General features: G+C 43.1%; 1 protein-coding gene and 1 pseudogene across 3 annotated transcripts; one reads left to right on the top strand and one right to left on the bottom strand.

Annotated features, from left to right (window-relative positions):
* Window positions 1-1116: 1116 nt before the first annotated feature.
* trmt1l (tRNA methyltransferase 1-like) lies at window positions 1117-13957 on the bottom strand. Of its 3 annotated transcripts, XM_028011876.1 has the most exons (17): window positions 13434-13957; window positions 12494-12598; window positions 12339-12401; window positions 9055-9168; window positions 8919-8983; window positions 8231-8387; window positions 8039-8159; window positions 7884-7963; window positions 6288-6540; window positions 6002-6214; window positions 5027-5217; window positions 4059-4125; window positions 3819-3982; window positions 3689-3745; window positions 1652-1778; window positions 1335-1570; window positions 1117-1268 (listed from the first exon to the last, which is right to left on the bottom strand). In XM_028011876.1, exons 1-16 carry the CDS (start codon window positions 13492-13494, stop codon window positions 1378-1380), a joined length of 2031 nt encoding a protein of 676 aa, XP_027867677.1. In that variant the 5' UTR covers window positions 13495-13957; the 3' UTR covers window positions 1117-1268; window positions 1335-1377. The 3 variants fall into 3 exon arrangements, with proteins under 3 accessions (XP_027867677.1, XP_027867676.1, XP_027867678.1); XM_028011875.1 differs by having other exon boundaries at window positions 1117-1570; XM_028011877.1 differs by having other exon boundaries at window positions 1117-1570; window positions 9055-9165.
* On the top strand, window positions 5501-16943 carry LOC114141395 (interferon-induced protein with tetratricopeptide repeats 1-like; annotated as a pseudogene).
* Window positions 16944-17259: the final 316 nt, after the last annotated feature.

The raw sequence follows: 17259 nt of genomic DNA, 5'->3' as shown, positions 1-17259 counted from the left end.
GGGCGGCTCCTCCTCTTCCTCCTCCTCCTGTTCTTCCTCCTCCTCTTCTTTCAAGGACGCGGAAAACCAGTTTTCCTTTTCAGTCCCTGCAGGTTCCTGATGGTCACCGCAGGTTTATCATCTAAATTATTAATCTACATAAAATCAACCTTCATCATCCTCCTTAAGTCCAGAAGTTTACATACACTAAAACCTGGAGGCTTGAACCGTTTGGGAATTCCCAGCTGATGACGTCATGGGTTTGAAAGCTTGTGATTGGTTAGTTTACTATGTGAGTTAAATGGAGGAACACCTGAAACTCTCACCTGTTTCTACTGAATCGATCATTTAATGGACGATAAATTGTCCCAATAATTGTTGCGATAAATGATAATATTGTTATATTAATATTGATCATATTAATCTGATAACATCACAGTGATTTAAGTTATTCCTCTAAGAGACTTTAACTTTAATTATGAAATTGATCGATTGATTGATTAAAACACTCAATCGGAAAATATTTTAAATATACAAAATAAACAACTAAAAGCTATAAATAAAAACTAAACAACAGAAACCATAAATAAAATGGATTATGATGTTTGAACTGATTCTCTCCACTTTTAAAAAATAAATGTAAACATGTTTGTAGTTGAAAATGTAACGTTTGTTTTTGTGACGTCAGAGCTGCAGCTTTAAATGTTTCTAATTATTTTACTAAAATTAAACCTGATAACTTAAAACTACAGAAGATCATAACCTGAATCTGTCCGCGGATACATAAATAAAAACCCTGCAGAAAAACATAAAGCAGGTTCGGCAGGTTGCATTGTGGGAAATGTAGGAGCTCAGGTCTCTTCAGCTTTTAACCATTTCCTCTGATCTTATTTTCAAACGATGAAAATTCTGCATCCAAACATTTTTTCCAGTTATTATTGTTAATGTGAGGAAACTCCTAATATTTACCTGCATATCAAAATATTTCATATCTGCACATTAAAAATCGCTCAACAGGCTCAGTTCATTTGTTTGAAGCCATTTTTAATTTTAATGCTGGAGAAGAAATCTGTTTGCTCAGAATTGAATTATTTTTGGTTCTTCACTGAAATATAAAACAGCTGCAAAAAAAAAAAATATTCTCAGAAAGATTTTTATTTTGGTTCTAAAGAGACAAATGAAGGTAAAAAGGACAAACGCTTAAAATCAGGTTTTAGGTCAATTAAATAGATTCTCATCAGTTTGTGCTCTAATAAAGGTCCATCAGCGCCGTCAGAACTGGGTCAGAACTGGGTCAGAACCGGGTCAGAACCGTGTCAGAACTGGGTCAGAACCGGGTCAGAACCGTGTCAGAACTGGGTCAGAACCGGGTCAGCCAGCGGAGCGGCGTTCCCCGGCTCAGACCGCCTTCTCGTTGCTCGTGGCGCTCTGGCCGGCGCCGGCGGTGTTGGTACCGGTCGGCACGCTGTACTTGGTGAGGACGGACTTGAACTGCTGCAGTGTGGCGTCGGTCCGGACCCCGGTCGGGTCGAAGTGGGTCCGGCTCACCCTGAAGCCGGCCTCCGTCAGGTACTGCAGGAACTTGTTCAACCTGCGAAGGCAGAGCAGCAGAACCGTTGAGACGGGCCGGACCTGGTCGGGTTCTGGTGCGATCCGCCGGCCCGGGACTCACTTGGGCATGTTCATGCTGCGGATGCTGTGGCGGTGGATGCTGTAGTAGAACGGCGGATGATCCAGAGACGCATCAGGCTTCAGCTTCTTCACAACGTTCCCACAATCCTCCACGCTTTTCCTTTTCCCTGCAGGAAAACACAAACCTGTTGCTGCGGCTCATTTATATCTACATTATTATTAGTAGATTATTATTATCTTACATAACTCAGATTATGAGGAATTTATAGATGCACATTGGCAAAGACTTGATAATTATTTTGATGCTGTATTTTTTTTACAACTGTCATTATAAATAGTTTTTTTCTTATTTTGTGTCTGTAGAGTTTCTTGTCTTTTTATTAGTTTGTAATAATTTTATTTAGGTAATATGGTTCTTTAACAGTATATTGAACAGGCATATGAATATCTTAACATGGTTTTATTACAAATTTCTGATAATTATTGTAAGTAATATATTTCATTAAACTGAGGAAAGGCCTCGGATTGAATCAGTGTTCAGAAGAGAAATGCGACGCTCATTATTTGTTCTGGTTCTGGTTCCTCCTGTCCCACTCATTACTTGTTTTAAAAAACCTGCTTCAAATAAATAAAATGAAATATGTTAAGTATAATTTACAGGAATTTAACATGACTGTACATGATTACAAATTGGTAAAGTAATCTAAGTATTAAACTGTTGTACGACTGAACCTGTTCAACTTAAACAGGCTTAAGAATCACAGCATCGATGAAACGGCTTGTTACTTAACTAAGGTTAACTAAGGTTAACTAGAGTTAACTAGGGTTAAATAAAGAAATGTGCAACTGGAAAGAACTGGATATCTCAGCTAAGATCAAAGCAGAATGTAAAAATAGATTCTAAATGAAAAGATTTGAAACTTTTCTAGATGAAAGAGCTCTACGTGTTGGAGGACTGCAGATCTTCAGAGTAAATCTGAGCCATCAGTTCAGTCGAGTCATGAAAAGTTGATGCATTCTGCAGTAAGAGACACATTGACTCGAGTCAGAGAACAATGCTGGATTGTGAGAAGGAGTCAGATTGTTTCAAGTTGTTTCGTTTGCAGAAAACCAAAGTTCAGCTCAGCAGATTCACAGAAACAGAATCGCCTCGTTTGAAGTTGCTGCTGCAGATTTGGCTGAACTTTTCTGTTCAAGCTGAGGGAACATGAAGAGAAAGACAAAAACACTGGAGCTGGTTTTCACTTCAGTGGAGACAGACAGACGGAAACAATGAGCAAAGTGAGCACAAGCTTTTACTTGAGCCAGTTTTTTATGATTGAGCATTTAAATATAAAGATGTTTGAGTTCTTATAAAACATAAAGGAAAAACTTTTTAACATCTGATAAACTTGTGTTGAACCGCTGCAGTTTTTCATTTTTATCTCCACTTGGTAGCTGATTTCAGACCAAATTACTTTACATTTATATTTATTTCATTATTTTATATTTTTATTTGTTGCACAAAATATAGTGTGGGATTTTGTTTATATATAAATATTTTGTATTCTGGTGACTGTTTATAAAGGAAAGAAACACATTAATTTGGCCAAATAAAAAAATAAAAAGCAGAAAATGTGGAAAATCATCTGTCATTTTGTTAGAAAAATTTTAAAAATATGATATTTTGGACAATAAAACCATCCAGACTGTAGAGGTATTTTAAATAGAAGGTCAATCCTGTACAGATATTCACCAGGCAGGAGGATGTTGTGACTTATTCACAGTTATGTGTTAGAAACATTATTTACATGATTATTATTATCATTCACTGAATGATAATAATCAGTTAGTTTGGTTGTCCAAACTAAAAAAATTAAAACTGAACAATTAATGTCCAACAGTCTGAGTTATGATTGCAGAAGTTTTCACTAAGTAACAGGATCAATAAAGTGTTTTGGTAAAAACTTTTAGTTTGCAGGAAAACATTTTGCTGTAAATTCTCTCACACTGCCCTCTACAGGACAAACAGAAGCATGACGTTTAGGTCACAGCTGCTGTTTTCTGTGCAGACGGAGCTAAAAGCAGAGAAACTGACCAGCCTGATCTCCATCCTCTCCGCTCTGCAGCGTCTTGATGACGACTCCACACTCCACTGCAGCACAAACACAACATTTAGCGTTTTATGCTGCAGGTGCAGCAGACGGCATTAGAGCGGAGGCGGTTACCCTGGTTACTGAGCGCTGATGACCCGTGCACCAGAGACTTGAGCGTGGTGCACTCGGACTCGCAGATGAGCGTTTTGACGAGCGGCTGGACGTCGTCCATGCTGTGCTGCACGGCGGCAGACAGCATCCTCCTCAGGAAGCCGGTGTTGAACAGAGGGCCGGCCCTGCAAACACAGCCGCTAACCCGGGTTATACTTAGAAATAAGCTTTCAGTTTTAATTTATGGTCCCTGATTTTTACCACAGAGGTCCCAGCTGCACCGCCGTCTTCCCAGGCAGACTTCCATGACAGTGACAGGGAACAGTGTCTACAAGACAAGAATTTAGCCTGTAGGTAAAAAGTAGTTTCCTCCTAATGCAGCAAAAACTGTGTTAAAGTAAAATAAATTAGGTGCCACATGACAATGTGCTAATAAAGTTTCACTAAACTAAAGTATTCCAAGAAGTTAGGTTAAGATGAAGCAAAATTAGAAACAAAAAACTGAGCTTAAAAAAAGCTAAGCTACACAAAGCTAAGTGAAGTTAAAGTGAAGCTAACTTAAACTCTGCTATGGTAATGCTAATCACTGAGCTAAGCTATGATACTCTAGATGCTAATAAAAGAAACTAAACAACACAAAAATCAAACAAATCAAGTCAACATAATAATAATATAAGTTGAGATTAATTAAAATAAGTTTCCCTAAAATGGAGCAAGTTAAAACAAGCTAGCAGGCACAGCTTGTGCTCTGGTTGTTAGCTGACCCCCGTTAGAGAAAAGGAGGGACAAATGTTTGTGCCACTAAATAAATGAGAAATTATGTATTTTGCATACAGTGTCACTGATGTCATTTCTCCATTAGCATAGATCTGTAAGCTTAGATTCTAAAATAAGATAGATTATAACAGGCTAACATAATCTAAACTAATCAGAGTAAATTTAGCTGAACTGAATAAGTCAAGCTAACTTATACTAAGCAAACTAAATATATTTCAGCAGATTAGGAGGAAAAATGTATTTTATACATATAAATATTAATTTAACATCAACAACATTTTTCCAACAGCAGCTACATCTCGTTTTCTGCACAATTATATCCAACTCCTTTTTGAGTGAAATGAGATAAAACAATAATTTTCTACTTAGAGCAACAGACGAAGCTGCATGGTTTCATTTTTCTGATTTATGGTGTGAAGTAGCGAATCGTCCCCAGTTTGAACGCAGCTCACCGTCCACCATGTTGCCCAGTTTCAGGAACATTCTCTCCTCACACCACTGGCAGTGGACCAGTTTGCGGAGTTTCTTGGCCGACTCGTCTGCTTGAGTCGGGCCCCTGAGGACCCTCACCACCACCAGCACAAAGTGCTCCAAAGCCACGGCCAGCAGAACCTCGATGCCTTTGTTGCAGCGCGCCGCCGCCCTGCAGGACGTCACAGGAACATCTCACTAAACGGCTCCATTAAAAACAGTCAATTAAAAAAATGACTCAGATTAATCACACTGCAGCGCTGTCACTAATCACTATGCCTAATTTGGTAAGCTGGAAATATAAATACGCACGCAGCGGAGCAAGACCTTCCTGTCGCACTCCGACCAATCAAAATTCAATTATCTGATTTTACAGCAGAAAACAGGTAAAGTCTCCCAGAACAGCAGCGAAGGGAAACTTATTCCACGACTCAAGCAAGCAGTAGCCACTCAGAGAAGAGACGTCATTCTGCCGCCCCTTCCTATGCCGCCCTGGGACACTGCCCATACAGCCCGTATCAAAAACCGCCAAAATGTTTTATTGACTTAAACACCTCTAAAGATTCTTGATTTTCCAGGTTTTCATATTCAGGAAGGTTTAAAGGCAGCCATTTTGTTTTAAACGTTAAATTAGAAACTCTCCATTTATTTCCTGCGGAACTTGAGCGATGAGGCGAAAGTCGCTTGTCCTCATCCAGACGAGCGACTGGCCAAATTTGTGCATGTGAAATTGTGAGCTAGAACATTAACATGAACATGTGGGCTAGAAAAGCAACACAACACCAGGAAGATTAAAAATGTTAAACTTTTGTTGCTGTCTGCTGCCACGGAAACCGAATCTTTCGCTGTTCGTCGATCCATAACGGCTGCTGTGAACTTGGTAGCCAACTGAGAGGCTTAATCTGAGTTATGCGTTGAAACGCTCAGGTTAATCTGCGTTAGCGTTGACAGCCTACCTGGCTACCGTGGCTACCACCATGCGGGCTGCCAGCTCTTTGTAGTACTCGGTGCGTACGATGTGGCAGCCGTAGTGGCGCAGCGTGACGTTGGGCGACTTGGCGTAGAGCGAGCCCGTGTCCGTGGACGTCACTGAGATGATGCCGAGGTTCCGGACGTTTCTGAAGGCAGCATCCAGGTAGTTCACGGCCGTGCCGAAAGGATCCAGGTGGCTGGAAGGTTAAAGGTGAAAGCATTTTACGACTGACATCAGACGTTTCAGGATGGGTTTAAAGGTCAACCTACATGTAGTCAAACGGCCGCAGATGCATCATGACATTAGCGTCCATCTTGGCGACCTCCACCGTGGCGACGGGGGCCGTCTCCGGCTCGCAGCCGGCCCTGTCGGGGCCCCGCGGCCCTCGAGAGCCGCCATCGGCCCGGATGTTGTTCAGCTCGCAGTTCTCTCTGATCATTTTGACGCAGGTGTCGCTGATGTCTGTAATCGTCACTCTGACGGTGCTGCGGAGGTGTTTGGCCCACTGGAGGCCCATGATGCCTGAGGAGCAGCAGAACCCACTCAGTTACTCCTCCGTACTCCGACCCAAAGTTCATTTACTCCAGAACCTTACGCCTCGTTCCACTGAGCAGTTCACTGTTTTACAGTCCAGTGTATTAAAGGGGCAGTAGCTTTTGTTTTTCAGGCCCTTTAGCAACAATGTTGCTTTAGTTTTTTTATAAAAATGCTATTTGACTTAAAATAATTTTGACTTCCTGATTTAATGTCTTGAAATTGGGCCTCTGTCTCTTTAAGAAGCTCCTGCTCTTTTTGAAACTCTCCCTTCAGAAAGTCATCATATGGTTTTCCTCTCCACTGTCGCTGCATGCATGCTCTGGAAGACGGATTGTTAAAGTCAAGGACTCACAGCTGCTGATTGTCTGGCGCCCCCTGCTGGTCCAGGAGGAGTGAATGCTGCTAGTTAACGACTCGATGCTCTGCCGGGTTTCCCTGGAAACGTTTTAAACTAATTTGAATAATAAACTGACATTAATGCACTGGTGTGTGATTGGATTGAAATGAGGTTTTTTACAAAGTGCCTCCAGACATTTGTTGTGAAACGGCGCTTATAGAAATAAATGAAATTGAGCTGAACAGTCTGACTTAAACTCTCCAAAGTGGCTGAATTAAATAAGTTCTGGAAAACAGAAAGAGTCGCCGTTCCTCCAAAGTAAAAGACTTATTCCCAGTTATCACAAACAGCTGATGCTGCCAGTTTTCAGGTACTTTTTCCAGCTAAGCTCAGTTTGGTTTGGATGATAAATTTTCCTTTAATAAATAAAATAATCATTTGAAAACAGTTTTTGATTTACTCTGATTATCAAACCAAAAACAGGAAATCTTTCTCACAAATCTCAAAGATTTATTAATGATTAATTCTTCACATGCAGACAGTTTGCTGGACATTAAACTGAATCCTCTTTATCAAGCTGCGGTCTGCAGGCGCCCTCTATTGGTCCGCTAGGTACTGCATGTATTTGTTGTGTTTAAAAGTAATAATGGATAAGTGGCTTAAGACCGGCTCACTCAAAGGAAAAGCTGAAGATATCAGTGGGAAGAAAAACACCAGAAATAATTAGATGAACAGAGGATTCATGGCTGCAGGAATAATCTTCAGTTTCTCAGAATGAATCGCAGAAGTTTTGGTTCCATTACGACAGCAGGTCTATCCTCACCATGAAGTCGTTCCTTCAATAAGGCGTTAAGTAAACAACAGTTTCAGTTCAGGTTGTAAAGATTTTGTTATTGTGGGGCATTTGTACGTTCGGTGGTGTGTGAGTGTTTGTTAAATGTGTTAATCCATCAGAGTCTTCTAGTCTCAGTTCAGTTTCATCTCGTCTCACCTGTGGCTCCAAAAGCATCCAGACACTCCAGCGGGTTCCTCTCCTCGGCCAGAACCGCGAGCGAACAGAACACCAGCTGCCTGCGACACAAACACGCAGCGTCAGCTTCCGTCGACGGTTTTCACTCAGAAACAGACGGGACGCCTCGTCTCCACCTGTTGGGCTTCATCTTCCGGTTGAAGTACGTGTCGCTCTTCAGCGGGGTGCTGTGGTTCGGCAGCAGCTGGACGTTGGTCCCCAGCTCCTTCAGGATCTCGTAGGCCTGACCCGAAGGCGCTGTGGATGAGAAACGGGATGGTGAGCGGAGCGTCAGCCTCCGTTAGCCTCGCTGTGACGGCGGCGCTCACTGGGCTCTTCCGTCTGAGCGTCGGAGCCGCCGGGGTAGCTGGCCTCCGTCTCTCCCTTGTTGAAGTGGCGCTTCAGGTGGCTGACCATGTCCGTCTTGCGGGCGATGGTGACCGAACACACCACGCAGTGGAAGTGGGCCATGTGTCGACCCGACACCTGGAGGACGGACAGAACCGAGTCCGCTTCAGGAACTTCTCAAAGTTTTAATTTAAGTTGTGTTTCTCTGCAGCAGACACATAGATCGCTGTGTCATCAGCGTACAGAATCACTTTTCTCTTAAAGTTTGTCATGACACAGATAAAAAACATGCTCCTGTTTACTGGGCAGGTTTTATTTAACCTTCAATCTGCTGACAGTTTTCATTCTCTGCCTGGTCCAGTTTGTTTAGGTCAGAAGTTCCTAACCAAACTGGATCAGAACTTCCTGAAAACCTTTGCTCCAATCTGAAGGCCAAAGAACCTGAAGAGCTGAACTGGAAATATCTTGTTTAATTGGATGTTTATCCAATAATTTAGCAGCAAAATGTTTTTTGAATGGAAAATGTTGCTTATTTTGATTATTAAAATTAAATTAATTCCAATTGATTAATACACACCCTGCAATTAATATGATTAAAAATGAAAATGGCGTCCCAGCGCCAGTTTAAATGATTCTATTGCTGATGATGAGTGGAGGGAAACGCCTCACCTGATCTCCGCTCAGGCTGGGTTTGGGGTTCCTGCAGGCCAGGTGGCAGATGCACATCCTGCTTCCTGCAGGGATATGGAGGTCAAAGGTCAGCATCAGGCTGAAGCCGCCGGGCTGCGTCTCTCTGCTGTCCTACCTTTAAACTCCACATAGACCTTCCAGTGGAGGTTCTGCAGGTGTCGGCGCAGCTTGTGGCTGTAGCAGGCTTTAAACTTCTCCTCGGGACACAGAGGGCAGGACTTCCGCCCTGCTGGAGGACAGAAATGGACAAACCATCTGGATTCAGCTGGGAAAGTTATTCTTCATCCGCATTTTATAAAATATGTTTAGATTTGAAGAAATTAGCATCATTAAAGGGGCAATGTCATGTAAAATTGAGTTTTTTCAGGTTTCCATCATGTCAGAAAGTTTTTCCCTCAGCAGAAACAAACCTGGAGTTTTATTTTAGAATAGAATAGAATAGAATTCAACTTTATTGTCATTGCACTGTCACAAGTACAAGCAACGAGACGTAGTTTGCATCTATCCAGAAGTGCTCTACGAGATATAATATTTATTTACAGATGTACAAGACTATGTATGTATGGACTATAAGGGGTTATAGCAAAGAGATATAGATATTGTGTATAAATATAAATATGGGAGCTATATGCACAGATTATACAGAATATACAAGAATGTTAGGAAATGGATTATAGATAAATAATGGCAGATCAAATTTACAGGTTGTATGTGTGTGTGAAGAAAACAGTCCGTGATGTGTGTGTGTGTGTGAGGATAGTCCATGTGTTATTGTTGTATGAGAGGATAGGGGAGTACAGTCCTTATAGTTTATGTTTTATGTCAGGAGGCGTTCAAAAGCGTGACAGCTGTGGGAAAGAAGCTGTTCCGGTGCCTGGTGGTTCTGGTCCGTAGGCTTCTGTAGCGCCTCCCAGAGGGCAGGAGGGAAAAGAGTGTGTGTGCTGGGTCAGTGGAGTCCTTTGTGATTTTCCCTGCCCTTTTCAGACACCGCTTCCTGTAGATGTCCTTGATGGCAGGGAGCGTTGCCCCGGCGATATACTGGGCAGTTTTCACCACCCTCTGCAGCGCCTGCCGGTCGGAGACAGAGCAGTTCCCGTACCAAGCTGTAATACAGTTGGTGAGGATGCTCTCAATGGTGCAGCGGTAGAAGTTCGTGAGGATCTCAGAGGACAGGTGGTTCTTCCTCAGGGTCCTCATGAAGAAGAGGCGCTGATGCGTCTTCTTAATGAGTTTGGAGCAGCTGGTCGTCCAAGTCAGGTCCTCGGAGATGTGGACTCCCAGGAACTTAAAGGTGTCCACACGCTCCACCACTGTCCCCTTAATGTGGATGGGTGGATGTGGGTCAGCGTTCCTCCTGAAGTCCACGATAAGGTCCTTGGTCTTCTCGGTGTTCAGCTGCAGGTTGTTTTTGTCGCACCACTCAGCCAGACGGTCTACCTCCTCCCTGTAAGAGGCCTCGTCATTATCTCTGATGAGGCCGATCACCGTGGTGTCGTCTGCGAACTTGATGATGGCGTTAGAGCCGTGGACAGGTCTGCAGTCGTAGGTGAAGAGTAGAGGAAGGGACTCATCACACAGCCTTGTGGCACTCCGGTGTTTATGATGATGGTGGATGAGAAGTGGTTGTCCAGCCGGACATGTTGAGGTCGACTGGTCAGGAAGTCGAGCAACCAGTTACACATGAGTGGACTGATGCCGAGGTCTGTGAGTTTGGTAATGAGTTGTGATGGGATGACAGTGTTGAATGCTGAACTAAAATCTAAGAACAGCAGTCTGGCGTAAGTGTTCTTACTGTCCAGGTGAGAAAGGAGAGAGTGCAGTGCTATAGAGACTGCATCCTCTGTGCTCCTGTTCTGCCTGTATGCAAATTGGTGGGGGTCTAGTGTGGGGGGGGGACAGGATCTGAGGTGTGCTAAGACCAGCCGCTCCAAGCACTTGGTAATGATGGGGGTAAGGGCTACCAGGCGGTAGTCATTGAGTCTGGTTGGGTTGGGATTCTTGGGGATTGGGACGATGGAGGTAGACTTGAAGCAGGTCAGTACCACAGCGCGGGCCAGGGGCAGGTTGAAGATGTCCGTCAGCACTCCTGCCAGCTCCCCAGAGCACGTTCTGAGGACACGTCCAGGTATGCCATCAGGACCCGCAGCCTTGTGGGATTTAATCCTGCTCAGAGCCACTCCTACGTCAGTGGGGAGGAAAGTCAGTGGCTGTTGGCCTGGGGTGGTAGCTGCTTTGGTTGCAGTTGTGGTATTCCCTCTCTCAAAACGAGCATAGAAGTTGTTAAGTTCGTTGAGGAAGGAGACATCAGTAGAAGTGGGGGTGGTATTGGGGTTCTTGTAGTCAGTGAGAATCTGAAGGCCTTGCCACATACGTCGGGGGTTGGCGTTAGAAAAATGATCCTCCACCTTCCTTTTGTAGTGGTGTTTGGCCTTCTTGATTCCCTTCTTCAGCTCAGCCCTGGCTGCACTGTAAGTCTGTGCATCCCCTGACCTGAAGGCGATGTTGCGGGCCTTCAGCAGGAGACGAACGTCTCGGTTCATCCAGGGTTTCTGGTTGGGGTACATGGTAATGCGTTAGCAGGTGGTGACACGTTCTATGGTGGTGGAAATATGGTTCAGTACAGATGAGGCGTACTGATCCAAGTCTGTATGGTGGAAAATAGTCCAATCTGTTTTCCTGAACCGGTCCTGGAGCACAGCGTCTGAGCCCTCTGGCCACACCTTTACTGTCCTCACGGTAGGTTTCACACGTTGGATGAGTGGTAAGTACCGAGGTGTGAGGAACAGGGAGAGATTGTCTGATTGTCCGATGTTGGGGAGGGGTGTCACATTGTAGGCTCCAGCCAGATTGGAGTAGACATGGTCCAGGGTCTTGTCTCCTCTGGTGTGGCAAGAGACATTCTTTATTTCTTATTCTTTTATGCATGTTTCAGAAATCCTTTGATCTCCATGGCAACCATTCAGCTGTGCTGAAGGCCAGGGTGGACGTAGCCCCGCCTTCGAGGCAAAGCTCCTCCCCCACTCAGACCTTCAGACTAGCTAGCAGCAAATAGCAAACAGCTGATGGAACTGCTGAGCTCATTATAAGAGACAGAGGCCAATTTCAAGGCGTTAAATCAGGAAATAACATTTGATACATATAGCATTTTCATAAAAACTGAAGGTAACATAGTGACTTGATTTGCCAAGTGCCTGGAAAACACATAATGCTGCCCCTTTAATTCTTGAGTTAAAGCCTGAACATGATTATTTTAGCATCATTTTCTCTATTAAACCCCTTTTATGATTCTTATGTAACTTTAATCAACTTCTAATATTTTATCCACATCCAAATGTTTTTTTTCCTCCATAGAGAATAAAAAGAAGAAAGGCAGAGAAATTCCTGAGGACCTGAACTCACCACCATTAAGGTCCACCAGCGTCTCCAGTCCTTCCAGTTTGGTCTGGATGGAGATGTGTCTGTCTGCAGGTAGGAGGAAACCCCAACACTCCGTTATGTCCTGCGTCTGCAGCGTTCCCAGCCGGTTGGTGAAACCAGACGGTTGGCTGACTTACCGGAGGTCGTGGTTGAAGGTTTGGAGTCGCTGTCAGCAGCAGCGTCGCTCCGCTCTGCAGCGGGGGCCGCGCCGGCAGAGTATTCCTCTCCGGTGTCTTCATCACCTTCACTCCCGGATTGGAGAAATTAAAATAAAAAATAAAAATAGAAATACCAGGTCATCATATTTTAAAAATAAAACCTGAATGAGAGACTGTCAGCTGACTGGACCTGTTAAATGTTAAATGTTGAGAATTTTATCATGATCTGGAACGATGACATCTAACGGTTTATGGTTTGAAACTGAACAATAAGAGGAAAGCAGAGATGAACAACCCCCCTCCCACACCTGTTGCAGCTAAATAAAGTTAGTAAATACAATAAAAACGGTTGTTTATATTTTAGAATTGTAATAATTAATGCACAACTTTGTTTTTTTGTGTTTTAATATCAGAATTTCATGCCAACCAACGATCTGGATTAAACTAGGAAAACACAGATTTATTTTTCTAGCATCAGTCCCTCCAGTTCTGTTTATGTCAAGTTTTTCTGCGTAAACTGGAAAAGGTGCGCACTTTTCTGCGCAGCGGCTCTGCGGTCCTGCAGCGCAGCTCCGTGGTGAGGCTTCCTCGCATTAAATATTCATAATAATAATAATGATGACAATAATAATGATAATACTATTTGATTTGATCCTGGGGAAACCGCTTCACTGACGCCTGCAGCTGCAGATCCGCTGCTGGCCGTCCGGCTCTGCGCCTCCAGCCTCCTGTTGTTGTTGACTGTTTAGGCCCAGTGGCGGAGCTCCGCGCTGAGGCCCTCGTCCCGCTCCGCACTTAAAAACTCAGATTCCTTCCAAATTCACCACGCAGCAAAAACAGCGTCTAACGCATTCATTTAAAGCGCGCTTTTCTCCGCAAAATGAGCGCACAAACGATAAAATGGCGCAGTTTTACTCACGTTTGATGCCTCCGTCCTCCTGGTGCTGCTGAGAAGCGTCCGCCTCTTTCAGCTCCGCCATTTCCAGCTGCAGCAGCAACCAGGAAGTGCTCTGACGTACGGAGTTACGTACGTAAACTGCGTAACTCCGAAGCGGAGTCCGCTGCAGAACGTAAATAAAACTTTCTGCCTCAAACTTACTTCCTAAATCAGTAAAGTAAATGTGATGAAAGCCGAAATTACAGTAGAGATATTATCTTGAAATTAACTTTATCAGGTAAGGCTTTATTTTAAAAAAGAGGCGTTTCATTATTCAAGCGGAGCATCAACAGCGCGGGCTTCTAAAGTGACCGTTAGTTAACGCGAAATGTTAAGGCGCCAAATTCAATTCAAAATTCCAGACAATTTATGAGACTTAAAACTAAGATCTGAGAATACAGACATGAGAACAGCTCTGTGGAAAATTCGGCTTCATTACATTAAATGTCAGCACAAATAAGAAAGGAGAAGGACAAGCAAGTACAAAGACCCGGCAGAAAGCTACGTTTACACTCGACGTGATGACGTAAGACGCACATCCCCAGCAAAACAAACAGGATATACTGCTCATGTCAGTTGTCTTACTTTACTCTCATAAATAAATTAATATCATGAAATAAAACGTGATAAAAACAAGTTTTGTATAACAGTTGAATATCGAAACAGTTAAATTCTGACAACTTATAAAATTTGTTGTTTTATAAAATACATACTCATAAATGTGTATGTGTGTATATATTCATAAAATGTACATTTTTGCAATGTGAGCCAGATGTGGTAAAGTCTATAAAAAGTGTAGCATTTTTTAAGTTATAGATGTATTTATTTTCTAAAAATAGCCTTTTGACTTTTGACCATCAGCACTTTCTTTTATTTCTCCTTTTTTATTTGGGCTGGAGCTCAACACTGCTGTGACGATTACGAGAATAAAATACAAGGACTAAACTCTTTGATTAGTTTGTTTTGTTTTTCCATCTTTGTTTCATAAACTGTAATAGTCAAAACATCCACGGACCAGCCGCCATGTTGGAGCTCTGCAAACAATCCGACCAGAACAGGAAGCCAGAAAACCTGCTGGCCCAAAGTTTCGTTTCAGCGCTGAAGTTTCAATCCCGGGAAAATGAAACTTAAGGTTCGCCTGACTGAAGCGACGTCGCTCTTCTCTATAAACTTGCTCTATAACCTTCGCTCGTCATCGCGTGGCGTCATCCCTACAATAAACCTCCGTGCGATCATTCTGCAGCTGCGCCTCTTACAGACCGCCGGAGAAAAACCTCCAGAAGAGACAAAAACCTCCAGATCTACAGAGAAAACAGCTGGAAGATGAGGTGAGTGATGAAGTTAATGACCATAACCTCACATTTTCACCAATAATTCCTATTTTTGTGTTTATATTACTCCGATATATATAAATTCCTTATCGTTTCAGATGGAGAAACGATAAGGAAACATTCATTTTAATTACTTTAATTTATTATTGTTATTTTTTACCAAAGCTAAATATAGAAATACATTGTCTTAGAAGATTATAACCAAAACCATGTGATGCCAGGGGCGTAACTAAACAGTGCGAGGCCAGAGGTTTTATCAGGGGGTTTCTTTACTCTGTTTACACATAAACCTCCTTATGTTGGAAAATAGTTAATATATCTTCACAGAACAGCAGAGATGCCTACTGCAGGAAACTTTTAGATGTAGTCATTTATTTGTAGTTTAGTTATTGTGTAAAATAATAATCTTTTAAAAAATTAGCGGAAAGCACGAACAATACTTGTTTAATTTTTAATTCACACTGTCTAGGGCTGTCTTTTACTTCATTAATATTTGTTTTTATGACTTTTATCAGTTCTCCTCAGAGTTTGCAGTCCAGACTGAAGGCCTTGGAGAGCCACTTCACCTGGGATCTGACCCCCAGCAGGGACAAACTGTCCCGTATCAGGGATAAGCTGGAGGACATCGGCACTGAGGAGGGGAACATCTGGCTGGGTCACGTCTACAACCTGCTGGGCTTCATCCAGTACCAGCTGGGCTCCTCTGAAGACGCCCTGAACCTCTTCAACCGGGCCGCTGAGACCTTCCAGAGGCAGAAAAACGCTGATGAAGGTCCCTGGTTGATGGTGAACTTTGGGAATCTGGCCTGGCTGCACCATCACCTGGGAGAAGATGAGAAGAGTGAAGACTACCTGTCAAAGGTCGACGGTCTGATGAAGAAGAAGGGAGATCTCTACCCAGAGGTCTTAGCTGAAAAGGCCTGGACCCTGATGAAGTTTGATAAAGAGAAGAAGCAGCAGGCTTTAGAGCTCTTTCAGAGAGCCATCCGGATGCAGCCGGACACCGTGGAGTGGCGGAGCAGCCGTATGATCGGGCTGCTGAGCACCTTCAAGCACAGCTGGGTGGAACCAGAGCCTGACATCTGGGAGGACCTAAGGGTAGCCAGAGAAGAAGATCCAGAAAACTTGTACCTTGCTGCTGTGGACCTGAAACAACGAGCCAAGAGAGGCGAGCGAGTTAAAGAGGAAGCACAGGAGTTGTCCGAGAAGATTTTACTGAACCCTGTCAGCAGCCACAGTGGCATCAAACCGCTCCTGAGGATCTACAGACAAATTGAATCCTACGACGATGCGATCGACGTGGCAGAAAGGGCCCTGACAAAGGATCCAGATTCCCGGTATCTGAAGAGATGTGCTGCTCTTGTCTACAAATGGAAGATCGTTTTTTTCCAGAGATGGTCGCCCAAGCCAAAGAACCTTTGACCGAGCAATCGGCTTGTTGGAGGATGTCATCTCTTGCTACCCTTCTTGTTTACCAAAGAAGTTGGACTTTGCAAGTGTGTGGGCCAAGTCCGGTCGTGGGCTGATGAAACCAGATCAGATCTACAAGGAGTTGCTGCAGAAATCTTTGGATCCTGCAGACCAACAGTGTGTTTACAACTACTACGCCAAGTACCTCCACTTCGACCGGCAGGAAAGGAACAGGTCGATTGAGTATCACATGAAGGCTGCAGCCATTAACCACGAGTCTTTCTCCCGGATGAACAGCATTCAGGCACTGGAAAAGATCCGAGACCGCGGACGGTCCAGAATGTGCCCAGAGATCCAAGAGTTTCTGGAAAACCTGGAAGGTGTCCAGACTGTGTGAAAGCCAGACTTTCAAAGATCAGATCCAATGATCCCTCTGACCGTCGGAATAATATTCTAGTTCTAACCCCTTAATCCCTGAATTTATATCTAATTGTGCATAAATTTAATTACTGGTGTTTTTGCTGTCAGATGGATGTGAAATTACTTAGATAACAAATTTTAACTTTGCACCTATCAGAGTAAATTTAGGTACGATGCTAATTAGATCTATGAGGAACTTAAGGAATGAAACAGATTGAGCATTAACAGATTCAATAAAATCACAGGAAAAATGAACAATCAAGATTTTGAAAAATCAAAATATGTTTCTGAACAACTGTTGCTTTTTCATCAATAAACTATTTCAAATACAGCTAAATTCTCCAGTTCTGTTCCTGTTCAGTACCATGAGCTCCTACATGAACTTTGCGTCACAAATTGAATTTCAGCATATATTTTTGAACAATCATCCTCCAAGGTTTCCAATAGAGCCACATTTAAAAAAAATTAAATAACCCTTTACAGTACTGTCTTAGACGCTTTTATCCAATTTTACAGTAAAAAAAAACCATGTTAGTATGTACTTATGAAAATAATTATTAATCTCTATAGAAATATTTGTTCTTGTAATCTAAAGTAATATTTTTAGTCAAAGTTGCATAATCGAAATACATGTACATAACTACATT

The sequence above is a fragment of the Xiphophorus couchianus genome, unplaced genomic scaffold, assembly GCF_001444195.1.
Source record: "Xiphophorus couchianus unplaced genomic scaffold, X_couchianus-1.0 Scaffold1000102, whole genome shotgun sequence".
NCBI classification, from domain to species: Eukaryota; Metazoa; Chordata; class Actinopteri; order Cyprinodontiformes; family Poeciliidae; genus Xiphophorus; species Xiphophorus couchianus.
Note: the sequence above shows the minus strand (reverse complement) of the source record. Positions and strands in the feature narration are given on the sequence as shown.